The 15,395-nt window shown below is 46.6% G+C and overlaps 1 protein-coding gene across 1 annotated transcript in view; it reads right to left on the bottom strand.

Moving 5' to 3' along the window:
• LOC117044815 (cysteine-rich venom protein pseudechetoxin-like) overlaps positions 1-11,819 on the bottom strand; it is a 204,974-nt gene extending 193,155 nt beyond the window's left edge. The window contains exons 1-2 of the mRNA XM_033145636.1: positions 11,752-11,819; positions 10,265-10,369 (exon numbers count right to left, since the gene is read on the bottom strand). Of these exons, the coding sequence (XP_033001527.1) occupies positions 10,265-10,369; positions 11,752-11,811 (165 nt within the window). The 5' untranslated portion in view covers positions 11,812-11,819. The remainder of the gene's footprint in view (positions 1-10,264; positions 10,370-11,751) is intronic.
• Positions 11,820-15,395: the final 3,576 nt, after the last annotated feature.

Raw genomic sequence — 15,395 nt, forward strand, 5'->3', positions numbered from 1 at the left:
CAATACAGAGCTTGAGACCCTGGCTCAACAATTTCAAAGCCAGCTCGCTCCTCAGCCCGGCCCCCCTTCATCTTCAGCTGTATATGAGGTGCATGGCCCATCTGATATGAGTGAAGGCAGCGAGCCTTGTGATCCTTCTGGGGCCTTGCTCTCCCAATTGTAGTTCCCCAGGGTCACAGTTCCATCTAGCCTTAGGGACTGTGCAGGCACTGCGGGTCAAGTGGATTCATTGGCCTTAAGGCTGGGCCGGGCGCGTTCATTGTCTGCTCCTCCTAGTGCAGGAGGTTCGGGGCTTTCAGCTGCCCAACCTGTGGGAGGGGGAAATTTTCCCGGCCAGGCTCCTCACATATGTTTAGTTATGTAGAGGTTCAACTGGCTCAGTTGAGACAGGCGATCATCGTCCACTCCTCGGAGGAGGATCTCCTGGTGCCCAGGGTCCCTTCATCTGGAGGCAAGCGACAGAAGAGTCGTCGCTCCAAACGCAGGGCCAAGAGGTGCAGAGATGGTGATTCCTTTTCCTCTACTGGTACGTCCTCTTAGTCCTCTGACGATGATGCAGATGTAGTTCTGGGTTTGTACTGGCGCCATGGCGAAGGGGCTTCAGGCCTTCCTAGGTGGGCCTGGCAACGCAGAGCCAATACGCATAGGGCTAGGTATGACCTTCCCCTTGAATGCATCAATGGTAAACCGGCCGAGGATGTCAAGGTCTCAACTAATGCAGTCAGGGATATCATCCCTGGAGCCCCTGGATGCGTAACAGGATCCTTAACGGTCGTTACGTGGATATTTTTAAACTTCTTCCCCCTAACGAATGCCCTGATAGGGATAACCAGCCGATTTCTAGGAAGTGAAAATCCAGCCACCCTAAAGTGGAGAGAACCTTTGAGAAGTGGCTTGATGCTTTTCAGGTATTCGCTGGAGTCATTTCTGCAGCGTATCCTAAAAGAAGTTTGCATCTTTGGAATTATCATTCTTTGGTGCGTAAGGCCTTTATGTTGGCCGGGGAAGCGGCAGCTGTAAACCATGATGAGAGATTTTGTCGCCAGGCTGCCAATATCCCACCTGCTCACTGGGATCACAAGGATCTTGATGTGTGGACTACATACGTGTCCCCTAATTTTGAAGGCAAATCCACCAAACAACAAAAAACCAAGCAGGTGGTTAAGAAGACAGGGAGGCGCCTTATCTGTTGGGAATGTGACAAATGCTTTTGCCAGCATCAAGGATGTGGATTTTCCCATATTTGTGACAGATGTTTTGGGAGTCACCCTGCTGCTTCCTGCACAGTGAAGTGGCCCTTTCGTGGGGCAAGGAGAGGTTATCAGCGGGACCAGAAGGGACCCTCTCCTTCAGAAGCCACGATGTTATGTAGGGATTAATTGTCCCTAGCTCACACTCCCATTAAGCTGCCTGCCTTGGGGGCGTGGCTTAATAGGTGCCCTGACACAGTAGCTGTTTCTTATTTATGGCTGGGATTTTCTCAAGGCTTTCGTATCCCAGTGGTGTTCCTGCCTAGGGCTACCAAGGTTGAAAATCAGAAGTCTGTGAGAGAATTGCCCGATGTTGCTAGGAGGAAGGTAAGGAAGGAGTTGGCTTTGGGCAGGATGGCTGGCCCATTCGAGAGCCCTCCTTATCCTGACCTTCACCTTTCTCCCTTGGGTGTGGTGCCCCAAAAGGCCCCCGGGGAGTTTCGCTTAATTCACAACTTATCTTCTTCTTCTTTTTCTTCTTCTTCTTCTTCTTCTTCTTCTTCTTCTTCTTCTTCTTCTTCTTCTTGTTCAGTCGTTCAGTCGTGTCCGACTCTTCGTGACCCCATGGATCAGAGCACGCCAGGCATGCCTATCCTTCACTGCCTCCCGCAGTTTGGCCAAACTCATGCCAGTCGCTTCGAGAACACTGTCCAACCATCTTACCCTCTGTCGTCCCCTTCTCCTTGTGCCCTCCATCTTTCCCAACATCAGGGTCTTTTCCAGGGAGTCTTCTCTTCTCATGAGGTGGCCAAAGTATTGGAACCTCAACTTCAGGATCTGCCCTTCCAGTGAGCACTCAGGGCTGATTTCTTTAAGGATGGATATGTTTGATCTTTCTGCAGTCCATGGGACTCTCAAGAGTGTCCTCCAGCACCATAATTCAAAAGCATCAATTCTTCAACTTATCTTATCTTATCTTATCCGCAGGGTTCATCAGTAAATGATGCTATCCCTCCTGAGTTGTGCTCTGTTAAGTATGCCATCTTTGACCAAGTGGCCAAGATGAGTTTTGGGAAAGGTATGCTTTTTGTTTCAGTTTAACCCTGATGTTTCATTCTTTTGGTGTGATTGGTGGGCTACTTAAAAATGAGGCTGCAGTCTAAATTAAATTTTAAATTGTATTTTAATCTGTATTCTAATGAATTGTTTTATGTTTTTATTGTGTTTTTATTGGTGTTAGCTGCCCTGAGCCCGGTTTGGCGGGGAAGGGCGGGGTATAAATAAACATTTATTATTATTATTATTATTATTATTATTATTATTATTATTATTATTATGGCTAAGTGCAATATGGAAGTTGCCTTCCGCTTACTTCCTGTTCATCCACATGATTGTAAATTGCTAGGGCTCCTGTTGGATGGACCCTATTATGTGGATAAGGCTATGCCTATGGGCTGCTTGATTTCCTGTGCAGCTTTTGAAGCCTTCAGCACAATTTTGGACTGGGCTTTGCGCATCAGGACAGGTTTTAGGGGCAGGACCCATTATCTCGATGACTTTTTATTAAGCTCTTCAGCTGAGTCCGAGGAATGCTTGCTGCTTTTGCAAGTTTTTGATGACCTAACTAAGGAGTTAGGGGTCCCTTTAGCAGCCAAAAAGACCGAAGGACCAGTCATGAACTTATCTTACCTTGGCATCCAGTTGGATAGCGTGGCATTGACTTCTGCTTTGCCCGAAGTAAAATTAGCGGCTTTGCGTGATATCATTACAAAGTTTTTACCTCGGAAAAAGGTGACCTTGAGGCAGATTCAGTCCCCGTTGGGACATTTGAATTTCGCCTGCAGGGTGGTGGCGCCTGGTCATCCCTTCTGTGCACGCCTAGCTAGACTTTCTGCAGGCCTGCAACTACCCCATCATCGAATCAGGTTGCCCAAGGAGATTAGGGCACACCTAGAGATGTGGCTTGAAATCCTCAGGGATTTCAGTGGCGTATCCTTGTGGCAAGATACCTTGAATCTGCAATTTGATTTCCAGGTTCATTCTGATGCGGCTGGTTCCTTGGGCTTTATTTCCTTGTCCGCTGGTGTGCTCAGAGGTGGCCTGAGCATTGGCAGGGCACAGCCATTACCCGCAATTTAACCTTTCTTGAGTTTTTCCCCATTGTAGTGGCAGTGCACATCTGGACCACAGAGTTCAAGGACCAGCGGGTCTGTTTATGGTCCGATAACCAGGCAGCGGCGAGAGTTTTGGCAAAGCAGTCATCCCATTCCAGTAGTCTCGGCCTTGTTGCACACTTTTGTGCTGCGGTGCCTCAAATTTAATATTGTTTTTTCGGCCCGTTTTATCCCTGGCGAATAACGATATTGTGGATGCCTTATTCAAATGGAGTATTTCAGGTCCCTGGCTCCGCAAGCCCAGCAAGGTGAGACTCTTTTCGATTGCCTTTTTCTGGGTGCACTGTGTGTGGGCGAAGTGGTGCAGGGGTTATGGTGCAGTTATTAATACATTTTTGTTCATTCCTAGGTCCACCTACCCTACAGGTCTGGATAGTCGGGCACAACCTTGTCCACTGGGCCGGCAAGAGGGGGGCGGAGTCTGGATTTGGATGCAGGCTCGGGCTCCCGAACCACGTGTGCTGGGTATCCAGATGGGCGAGAACGATTTGCCGGAAGCTCCTGGCCTGAGCCTGCGGACCCGTATGCAGGAGGACTTGGAAGAGTTGAAGGCAGCTCTTCCCGGACTCAAGATATTTTGGTTGCAGTTACTGCAGTGACATGTGTGGAGAGGAAGCAGGTGTTAAGCTGCCACTGAGAGGGCCAGGGAGCGCATCCAGAGTGCAGTGGCCAAGAAGGTACTGGGTTTGGGTGGGACGGTCATCTGTCACCTGGGCATTACCTTCCAAGATGTGTCCCTTTACAGGCTTGATGGGGTTCATCTGTCTGTGGTTGGGAATGATTTGTGGCTGACTGTGTCCGTGGGGTTAAGGGATTGGTTACAGGGGTGATTGGTTGGTGGCAAGTGCGGGCGCTCGTGTGGCGGATAGGCTCTGGTTCAAGTGATGGGGTGGCAGAACGCTCTCGCCATCCCTATGTGAAGGGTATTCCTTTAATCCAGGGACTCGATGGTTTGGTCAACCCCTGAGAGGGGGTTGTGTCCATGCCTGAGTCCAGGGGGACATTTGGACTGCGGATAGAGCAGGTCCCCGGCTTTCCGCTTATCCAGGTGTTCACCCTTGGCTGACCTATGCTGGAACCCTGGGTCAGCGCTACCTGAGGAGCAGGGAGCTAGTCGAACCAGAGCCTATGCCACCAATCACTTGCTGTAATCAATAAAGTTGTGGCCTAAATTCTGCCAAAAAAAACCAAACTAAAAATTGAGTCATGTCTGAATTTATTTGGGGTGAGGTTAAAAGGTCTGAACACGCAAATGCTTGTTTCACATTTGGGTATCAGAGAGGTACGCACACCAAGAAGCTAACATTGGCTGTGGGTCATCATTGCTGGCAGCCATGGTAGCAAATGTGTGTTTGCCCTTTGTAATGTCCTGTGCAATTTAGGTTCGTTTTGTATTATGTCGAAGTGGCCCTCTCATAGCCAAAGTCAGCTTGGTCTACCAGATATTTACTGGGATCCATTCTTATTGAGTGCCCTTTCCTAACTACAAAAAGGCATTATGATAATATTTGAAGTTATTTCTACTCACTGCATAATCCATTGTCGCATGAGTCAGGGCAGTCCCCACAAGGTGATCCAGACTTATAGGGGGTTTTAAGTGATCCTTTTATGTTCCCTCTGGAATGATAATAAGATAAACAAGAAGACGTAAACAAACAGGGATACATTTGTGCTTTCTGTTCTCAATTAGAAAAGTATGCATATTTTTAGAAAGTTGCTTTAGTCTACTCTTATATTAACCTTTTGTGTGTTTTAAGTTATTGTTCTAATTTTTTCCTTAATTTTATTGTTTAAACTGCTCTGACTCTTTTTTTTGGCAATCAAGCAGGCCAGAATCCTTCGTACTGGGGATACTAGACAGCAGAATGCCAAAGGAAGCCTCAATGGTATTTATGTACGTGACTACAATGGCAAGGATTCTCAATGCGCAGAAATGGAAGGAGGAGGGAACACCCTCAAAGGAAGAATGGTTGATGAAAATCTGGGAATACGCAGAGATGGCAAAACTGGCAGCACTGATAAGAGACACAGATTTCGAATCCTTAAAGAAGACTGGAAACCCTTTCTAGTCTATTTAAAAAGTTATTCCCCATATGCAAAGAACACAGTGGGGTTTGAAGTGTGAGAAAATAGCCAAATATATTAAGAAACATGTTAAAAAGGATGAAATTGCATAAGACGGAACCTTAAAACGCAATTGTATGTAATATGGGTTACAAACATCTACATTGGGTGAGCGGAAGTCCTTAGTTTTGTGACTTCCCTGCCTATTCTCCAGAGGAATATAACTGTGACTGCTCCTATGAACGAGGAAAAAATTGGCCTGAATGAAATAAGCCTACATTAGTTGTGGGTGGCAAATGGAGGTTTTCTGCCAAATATTCTCTGGGGTGGCATGGGATTTCCCCAGGATTTTAGAGCTGGCATAAGGAACTTGATATGGTTAAAAATACAGAGAAGAAGAAGAAGAGAAGAAGAAGAGTTTGGATTTGATATCCTGCTTTTCACTACCCGAAGGAGTCTCAAAGCGGCTAACATTCTCCTTTCCCTTCCTCACCCACAACAAACCCTCTGTGAGGTGAGAGGGGCTGAGAGACTTCAAAGAAGTGTGACTAGCCCAAGGTCACCCAGCAGCTGCATGTGGAGGAGGGGAGACACGAACCCAGTTCCCCAGATTACGAGTCTACCGCTCCTAACCACTACACCATACTGGCTCTCAAACCTGATCCCTTGGCATTATCAGCACCACACTGTAACCAACTGAGCTGTCCAGGCACGTTCCCTGTGAAAAGGGCTTCTCAACAGCTGACAATCAGCTGATGGAAAGGCACGTTGTGGGCTCTGCATTTAAAAGTGGTCACCTGATGTAACTGTGATGTCAGGTAACTGGCAGGTGAAGTTAGGGATTCCATTTCACAGAATGAACATTTAGGAATGAAAGTCTTCAACTGTTTAAAGGTAAAGGGACCCCTGGCCATCAGGTCCAGTCGTGTCCGACTCTGGGGTTGCGGCGCTCATCTCGCTCTATAGGCCGAGGGAGCCGGCGTTTGTCCGCAGACAGCTTCCGGGTCATGTGGCCAGCATGACTAAGCCGCTTCTGGCGAACCAGAGCAGCGCACGGAAACGCCGTTTACCTTCCTGCTGGAGTGGTCCCTATTTATCTACTTGCACTTTGACATGCTTTCGAACTGCTAGGTGGGCAGGAGCTGGGACCGAGCAGCGGGAGCTCACCCCGTGGCAGGGATTCGAACCGCCAGCCTTCTGATCAGCAAGCCCTAGGCTCTGTGGTTTAACCCACAGCACCACCTGGGTCACCTTCAACTGTTTAGGAGGATCCAAAGCAAGGAGGGGGGGAGTCTATCATAAAATGTCAGAAAATTCTTTCCTGAGGGGTTTTGACTTTGTCATTAAAAAATAAATAAATCCACTGCTGCTTCCTGGCCCAAAGGTAATAAGAAGGACTTTGCCGGTTGGTTGGCAGCCACTGAAATGCAGAGTTAATACATTGCTAGTGTGCTGCCCAAGCGCCATGTGGCTCTTATGAGGGTTCTTTTATTCAGGTCCCCCCCCCCCCGTAATATAAAAAAGGAAAACAGATACGAAACATAAGTCCCTTGGAGACCATGGGTAACAAACAACTAACAAGCTTAATTAACAAACAGACAAACAAAGAAACAAATAATACATACGCAGGACAGTATTGGCAAACGTAGAGATATTTCATCTTGTTTTGAGGACAATAGGCATCATAACAACCAAGCTGGTAAGACTTGTACCAAACCACCTGTAAGTATAAAAACATCCACACAAGAAAAGGTATTGGAATCTGTTCTCATACTGAGCCAGAAAAACATACATTTAACATTTAAAAACAACCAAAATATCATCACTTTGTGTTGTGTCTAATTGAAGCACCCTCATTTTTCCCCTCAGGGAAAGGAAGTTTGGAAGAAGCTGTGAATGAGAATGGCGTCTGAAGAAATCACAGAAACAAAGGCACAGCAGAGATCAGGCCAATCCATTATCTGAACTTCCGTGTGGAAAATATGAAAAAAGTACTGTGTGAAACGCGAGGGGAAAAACTCACCTCTTCTCGGTTTCCTTTCGTCCTTTTGTGAGGTCCCAGGCAGCAGGAAGCCAAGATGTGAGTGGGCTATCAGCGATGGATCGACTAGCTGAACCGTGCACTTGACAAAGATACAAAACGGTGTTTGAGTTACCTGAGTGTAATGGCCAATCACGGCCCCTGGACGGACTGCTCCAACACCGTACTGGAAATTTTTCACCTCGCTGTACCAAGCTTGAATCAGGTCATTCCATGAAGTAGGGTGAGTTGAAGCATATAGATTTTCACCACATGAGATTCCATCTAGAAGTGGAGACAGTAAGCATTAACAAAAACTAATGATGACTGATCCAGGAAATTCTGTAAACAAGGAGTCATTCAGTGTTTTGGGTTGACATGTTGCAACAGGTAAATCTTGTTTATTCCAATCAGAATTTGTTCCCCCACTCACACATGTGTCTGGTTAGCTAGCTGGTTAAAGCTACCTACATTTGAATGCAAAATAATTATTCTAAAGCAAAAGGTACACCTGTTTTGTTAGCACATGTACCATATGTTTGCCTGTAAATGTCTTTTCTAAAAGGCACTCGCTCTCTGGGGTTTTCTGAATTACTGCAGTGGTGTGTGGTCAGTGGACTAGGCAAGTCCCCACAAGGGTTCAAGAGCCCCCCTGCCACCTTTCCAAAGCCCACCTCGCTTTGGGAAGGAGGCAGCAGGGCTCCAGAATCTTGTCAGAGGCCTGGCACCTCCTTCTCAAAGCCCAGGAGAAGCTTCTGCCCAGCTTAGGGATGGAGTCGCAATGCTCACGTGTGTGACCTTGTGGCGTCGTAATGTCACACATGCAACATCCCCCCAGTTGCCCTTGCAAGCTGTCACCTCTTAACTCAACTTTCCCTATGAAAAATATCACTGCTTGCCACTGAATTACTGTATTGATCTCTCTATCTATCTCTATCTCTATCTCTATCTCTATCTCCTCCCTCTATTATACTGTGATTAACAAGGCAGAGATATTAAAGTTTGAAAACGAAATGTTTCAGGTTTCACCTTCTTTACAACACCTGCGGGAGGAAGAAGCTGTAATCTTCTGCCGTAAAATTTTAATGTCTCTGATTTGTAATAGATTTATAGTTTTAGTGATTAACCGCAACCTTCTGGGATCTGGAATGAACTTGTATGAACTGGTTACAGGTAGGTAGCCGTGTTGGTCTGCCATAGTCAAAACAAAATAAATAATAATAAAAAAATTCTTCCAGTAGCACCTTAAAGACCAACAAAGTTTGTTCTTGGTATGAGCTTTTGTGTGCATGCACACTTCTTCAAATACACACGCTTAAAAAGTTGTATGTATTACAGGTGGACACAGTGTGTGTCTAGGCAGAGCTTAGGTGGTGAGAATGGAATGTGGAATTCTGACTTCAAATGTTAGGAAGTATTGGAACATTCCTCTCCATTGTGCCTCTTTCTGTGGGATTCCTCGAGTATTTTTAACATTATGCTCAGAATGACAATTGGGGAGTCAGTGAAATAATTGTGAATGTCTATTAGATGTGGGTTAGATTTTAGATCACCCTTAATTTTTTGTACAGTGCTTACTGACAGCTCTACTTGCCGGCAACTCTTTGGTTGTTTGGGCTGTGAGCAAATTGACAATTGCTTGCCCAGCGTTTTGCATTCTCTTCAGCAGCCGAATTCCATCCCTAAATGGAAAAAAGTAGTAAATGTGAGAATGGACACATCCTCTCAAAATGGAGAACATCATGTACCTCTGGTTTCTTCAAAATTTCACATGTTCTGTCCTAGACTCAACCCCCAACCTCAGTCCCTAGATGATCTTTAGCATTGTTTAGCATTACATCTGCCTGACTCATGCCAGCCATGCTTAATGATATTCACCAGCTTAAGGGTTAGGTGCTCTCAGCTACTCATTGGGATGTGCATGCATTACCATTTACTTGGGTTCCAGTGCACCCCAACCACTGGGCTTTGAATCTATGTATGCACAATGTTATTCATATTCCAAAGGTATGCTGCCATTTCTTGTGCTTTGGTGTGTCCCCCCCCCAGTCAAATTTGGCCTGACGTGAGCATTGTAGCCTTGTTCCACTTCTAGTGAAGCCCTGGTGTGTACATTAGAGACACTGATGTTTCCTTCTGGTCCTACATGTCTGGCATCAGAGTGCCCCCCGTCTCCCTCCTCCCACACCTCTCTTGCCAGGAGCGCCCCTTCCTTTTCACATAAGACAACCTCCATTCCATCTGCCACAGCTGCTTGCTTGGTTGGGGGGTGGGGAGTCTGCGTGTTTAGGCAAAGTGGTGGTGGTGGTGAGACCTGGGCCACAGAACTCAGGAAACATTAGACTCATCTACATCAGTACAGAAAAAAGTGTTTTGACTGTGTTATCACACTGTGACCCCAGATGGCACTGTAGAGTTCCATCTTTCGCCAACGCGGTTTCCCATTATGAGGTTCACAATGCGTTTTCCTGAAATGCTTTTTTGATGTGTGTAGATCCAGCCATTATGTAGCATACCCTCCAACTGCTTCTAGCCAAAATCCAGGGCAGGCTCCTCCACCATACTGCCCCCCAACCACTCAGGCCCACCATCACCACTGCCACCCCCATGTGACTTCCCTGCTCACCCCACACCCACTCAGGCCACTTCAGCACGCCATTGCTGCCCCCTCCCTGCTGCCTTAACTTGGCTGGTTGGATTCGCTGGTTGGAGAGGGTGAAGAGCAAAGGTTTTCTGCCTGCAAGGAGGTGTAGTATCCCTGGAAAGCCTTTGCCAAGGCCCCTGACCTACATGAATCCGGCCTCTTCCTTGCTTACCATCTTCAGCATGTTGCTTGCAGTCGGCTGCACTCCTCTCCGCAGGGCATTGTGCTTGTCAAGAATCTGCTTTCGCTCAGCTGGTCCAATTCCTACTGCATGTGCCTGAAGTAAGAGAACGAGTAATATTCCTCTTGTCTTTATTTATAGGGTTAGTTTTCATTACGCTAATAGAATTTTACCACTGTTTCTCTAAGAATAATGAAAAACTGCTTTGTAGGCCCCACCTACCTCTGTCAGGTTCCTCTGACGTAAATGAAATCGGAGTTGTAAACTGTTAGGTAATGGAATGGCATCAAACTCTCTTTGGCGTATTCTGGATCAGCGGTGCCGGCTTGTGCCTGCAACCGTGGGTGTCTGAGGCCGTGCACTGTCATCACGACCCCCGGTGTGTGTGCTCTATTTCACCACACACCCCGGAATGATGACGTCACTCATACACGTAATGGGGGCGCAGAGATGTAGCGCACACACACCTGGGGCATGATGACACAGTGCGCATGCCCCGCACGGTATGCATGCGCAACCAAGCCTAGTCCCCTCATTTAAAATGTTTTGGGAGCCTGTGCTTTGGATCAGGGGTCAATAAGAAACAGACCAAGAACTCAGGCCAATATAGCATTCAATAGTGAGTAGGGATTATTCTCACTTTTGAATGCTGTAATGGCCTGAGTTCTTGGTTTGTTTCTTATTGGTGTACATAACAATGAGAACTGCAATTTATTTAACATTGGATCAGGGGTCGGCAAGGTTTACCAGCCATGGGCCGGATGACTCCCACGGAGATTGTCCGTGGGCCAACTGGTGCAGTGCAATTGAGTCTGTGTATGTTCGTGGCACCGGAAATCGCTTCTGCGCTTGCCCAGACGCTGAAAATCGCGCCTGCGCAGAAGCGATTTTCAGCATCTGGTCATGCGCAGACACAATTTCTGGTATCTGTGCGTGCACAGACAGCATTTCCGACGCCACTCAGTGAGTCCCTGTGCTGCGCTGGTTTAGTGGTGCGCTGCGCTGGTTTAGTGCAGCGCGCGGGGGACTCACCGAGCAGGCAGCTCAGTTTGGGGGTGGCTCATGGGCTGGTAAAATGGTCTTCATGGGGCGCATCTGGCCCATGGGCCGCATGTTGCCGACCCCTGCTTTAGATAAATCTACTGAAATAAAAAAGACACTTGCCATTACTTTTAGTGGAATAGGAAACTGCAACATCCTTTAAGAATCAGTGTCAATGAAGTTGTTGTTTTTTATATATAAAAAAGAATACAATTACATTTGTTTGACTTCCCCTTAAGTGTGATATTTTTCAAGTTCATTGTATTTATGGATGAAGCTGTAAAACACATTTTGGCTAATTAAAGAGAATATTTAGGTTGACCCAATCCAATCTTAGATTTGAAAACAACCCAGCCAATTTTAGTAACACTTTTTTCTCCCACTGATTTAAAGGGGAGAGAGTTAGGCATGGACGCATGTGTAGCTAAGAAACTTACTTTTGAAGCAGGTTGTTGTAACACAGCAGCAAAACTCAGCAACACAATGAGAATAATCATCTCTGAAAACAAAATAACAGCAGGGGTTTTACCTTACATTTGCTGTTTGTATATAGCAGGGATGTCCAACATGTCCAACAGGTCGATCGCGAGGGATCGCGGGGGAAGTTTGGGTAGATCGTGGCCGATTGCTGGGTCCCTTTCCTTAGCGTTGCTATAATCTATTCCGGCCATGCCCCTTCTCCCTCCATTGTTGCACAAACGGAGTTTACTGAGCGAGGCTGCTTGTTTCCCCAGCGATTTGTTGGCGAGTGGCTGTTCCACTTCCCCCAAAAAACTTTCCTTCTCCCTGGTATATAGAATGTACTTATTGAGACATGGCACCGCTCTTCTGAGTGAGTGGTGGTTTAGATTCCAAACTGCTCACGTGGCAGCAGCCGAGAAGTTGATTTCTGCTGGGCAGGTGGCGGATCAGGATCTGCTGGAAGATCTCTGGATGGTTTGCAAGTGACGGATGAGGGTTTTGGACTCCGGTTGTTTAACAGTGGCAATTCATTGCTGGAGATTTACATCCCACCCTCCCAATCTAAGCACAATGTTTAATATAGCTTACAGCATACTAATCCCCCACAAAGAAAAACATCAGAAGGAATAACTGACTTGTAGTAAATCGGATGTGCACCTGCATGTATGCAAGCTGTCCTCCCACCGTATATGACCCATAGGTGCTTGCAGCCAATGGATGACCTGTTCGAATTTCATGGATGTACCTGGCTATGGAGGCTGCCTGTAGGGTGGAAGCTCTAAGCCGTATTCCTTCCATTTCCCTTCACAGCTGGGAAGTGGATCGCTCTACAGCACGGGTACCGGTAAATTCACTTAGGTCACTTTGATGGCACTAGGACAGTTCTTAGTGTATATCCGGAGAGTCCTTGTCTTTGAGGGTGTGAAGTTCCCACCCTCCCTTCCCTGTTCATAGAATCATAGAGTTGGAAGAGACCACAAGGGCCATCCAGTCCAACCCCCGGCCAAGCAGGAAACACCATCAAAGCATTCCTGACAGATGGCTGTGAAGCCTCCGCTTAAAGACCTCCAAAGAAGGAGACTCCACCACACTCCTTGGCAGCAAATTCTACTGTCGAACAGCTCTTGCTGTCAGGAAGTTCTTCCTAATGTTTAGGTGGAATCTTCTTTCTTGTAGTTTGAATCCATTGCCCCATGTCCGCTTCTCTGGAGCAGCAGAAAACAACCCTTTCCCCTCCTCTATATGACATCCTTTGATATATTTGAACATGGCTATCATATCACCCCTTAACCTTCTCTTCTCCAGGCTAAACATACCCAGCTCCCTAAGCCGTTCCTCATAAGGCATTCTTGTAGATCAGATGGAGACTGCCTGGTGTTTACTAGCCTTCTATTCCCTTCTGTTTGCCAGAAAGGAGCCTGGCTTCAAGACGTGCGCAGTGAGGAGCCGTAAAACAAAATAGAAAATAGAGCACATTTTACGAGCTCTACTTCTCTTTTACAACTCAGCCTCTTATGGAGAAGTATAGAAGAAGAATGAGTAGAATTGTCATGAGGCAAAAGGAAAGAGCAACAAGGAGGTGTTTCAAGGTGTGGTGGTGCATCTATACTACAGATAAAGTCCACTGCAGTCCACTTCCAAGAATGTTCCTTGAAAGTCATTCCCATTGAAAACTCCCAAGTAAATGTTCATAAAACGGCAGCCTTGAAATTGCTTTAATCACTATCTCTTTCCCCCGGGGGGCTCTGGGTCTTTTAGTTCTGTCTGTGATCTCCAAACTGAATTGTGAGCACCTGCTGAAAAGTATAGTTCCCAGGATTCTTCTGGGGGAAGAAGCTATAAACGTGAAATTTGTAAAATATACATTATATCCATGCATTATATCCATTGATATAATTGTGGTGCTGGAGAAGACTCTTGAGAGTCCCATTGACTGCAAGAAGATCAAACCTATCCATTCTCAAGGAAATCGGCCCTGAGTGCTCACTAAAAGGACAGATCCTGAAGTTGAGGCTCCAGTACTTTGGCCACCTCATGAGAAGAGAAGACTCCCTGGAAAAGACCCTGATGTTGGGAAAGATGGAGGGCACAAGAAGAAGGGGACGACAGAGGATGAGATGGTTGGACAGTGTTCTTGAAGCTACTAACATGAATTTGGCCAAACTGCGAGAGGCAGTGAAGGATAGGCGTGCCTGGCGTGCTCTGGTCCATGGGGTCACGAAGAGTCAGACACGACTGAACGACTGAACAACAACAACAATATCCATTGAAGACTATGGTAATGCTCATATCTGCCGGCTTAAGTGCAGAGTCTTCAGTAGAAGAGTTTTGTAAACTGCTTTGAGGGTTGTTGTTTTTTAAAAAGTCAAGTGGTGTATAAATTTTATGAAATAAATGAATGAATAATAGAAATGTGAACATTAAGATGTCTCCTCCTGAGCTAACCTAACTTGTTTAACTAGGGCTGCCATACATAAGGATTTTCCCAGACATTACCAGGGATTCCTGGGTCCTGAATGGGGTAACTGTGCCCCTGGAGGACCAGGTGCGCAGCCTGGGAGTCATTTTGGACTCACAGCTGTCCATGGAGGCACAGGTCAATTCTGTGTCCAGTGCAGCTGTCTACCAGCTCCATCTGGTATGTGTGGGAATGTTAAGGGATGTGGGGGAGGATATATTGTTTAAGATATCCTGTCCCAACTTGTGTTTACAAGTTCTATAATATCTGCAGAGTTAACATTCCCTTTTTAGCACACACACACAGCGGATAGCTTGCACAGACTCGCTAGAGTCATTAGAAATATTATCCTGGTGTCTTCCCCTTTTAATCCATCTTCAGTAAAGTATAAAACGTTTACTCACAAGAAATCATCTGTTCATACAAAGGACCCCAGAGGCAGACTTAAAAGTTACTAAACATGTGGTGACTATCTCCTTATGGGAGAAAGTCCCCCTTTTCTTCTCTTGGCCTAGAGCCAAGGGTGCATCTTAGTATAATGCTGCTGTTAAGATGGCAATGAGAGAGAGAAGACTGAAGAGACAAAATGGAGGCCCGGCCTGTGGTTCTTCAAGGAGAGGCCGCACCCATCTCAAGTTGCATACAAGGGAGTTTTGTCTCAGTCCAGGAAGGCAGGAAGTTCCGGCTGGAGGACTGAGACAACCTTTATGTCTACTCTAGCAAAAGTTGTGTTTGACTGCTCCTGTCCTCTTTTACACCCCACAGTATGCAGACTGTCTTGCCAGAGTGGTGCATGCTCTAGTTATCGCCCGCTTGGACTACTGCAATGCGCTGTACATGGGGCTACCTTTGAAGGTGACCCGGAAACTGCAATTAATCCAGAATGGGCAGCTAGACTAGTGACTGGGAGTGGCCGCCGAGACCATATAACACCAGTCCTGAGAGACCTACATTGGCTTCCAGTACATTTCTGAGCACAATTCAAAGTGTTGGTGCTGACCTTGAAAGTCCTAAACAGCCTCGGTGCAGTATACCTGAAGGGTTGTCTCCACCCCCCATTGTTCTACCCGAACACTGAGGTCCAGCTCCGAGGGCCTTCTGCTGGTTCCCTCACTGCAAGAAGTGAGGTTACAGGGAACTAGGCAGAGGGCCTTCTCGGTA

Source organism: Lacerta agilis, chromosome 3, assembly GCF_009819535.1.
Source record: "Lacerta agilis isolate rLacAgi1 chromosome 3, rLacAgi1.pri, whole genome shotgun sequence".
Taxonomy (NCBI): Eukaryota; Metazoa; Chordata; class Lepidosauria; order Squamata; family Lacertidae; genus Lacerta; species Lacerta agilis.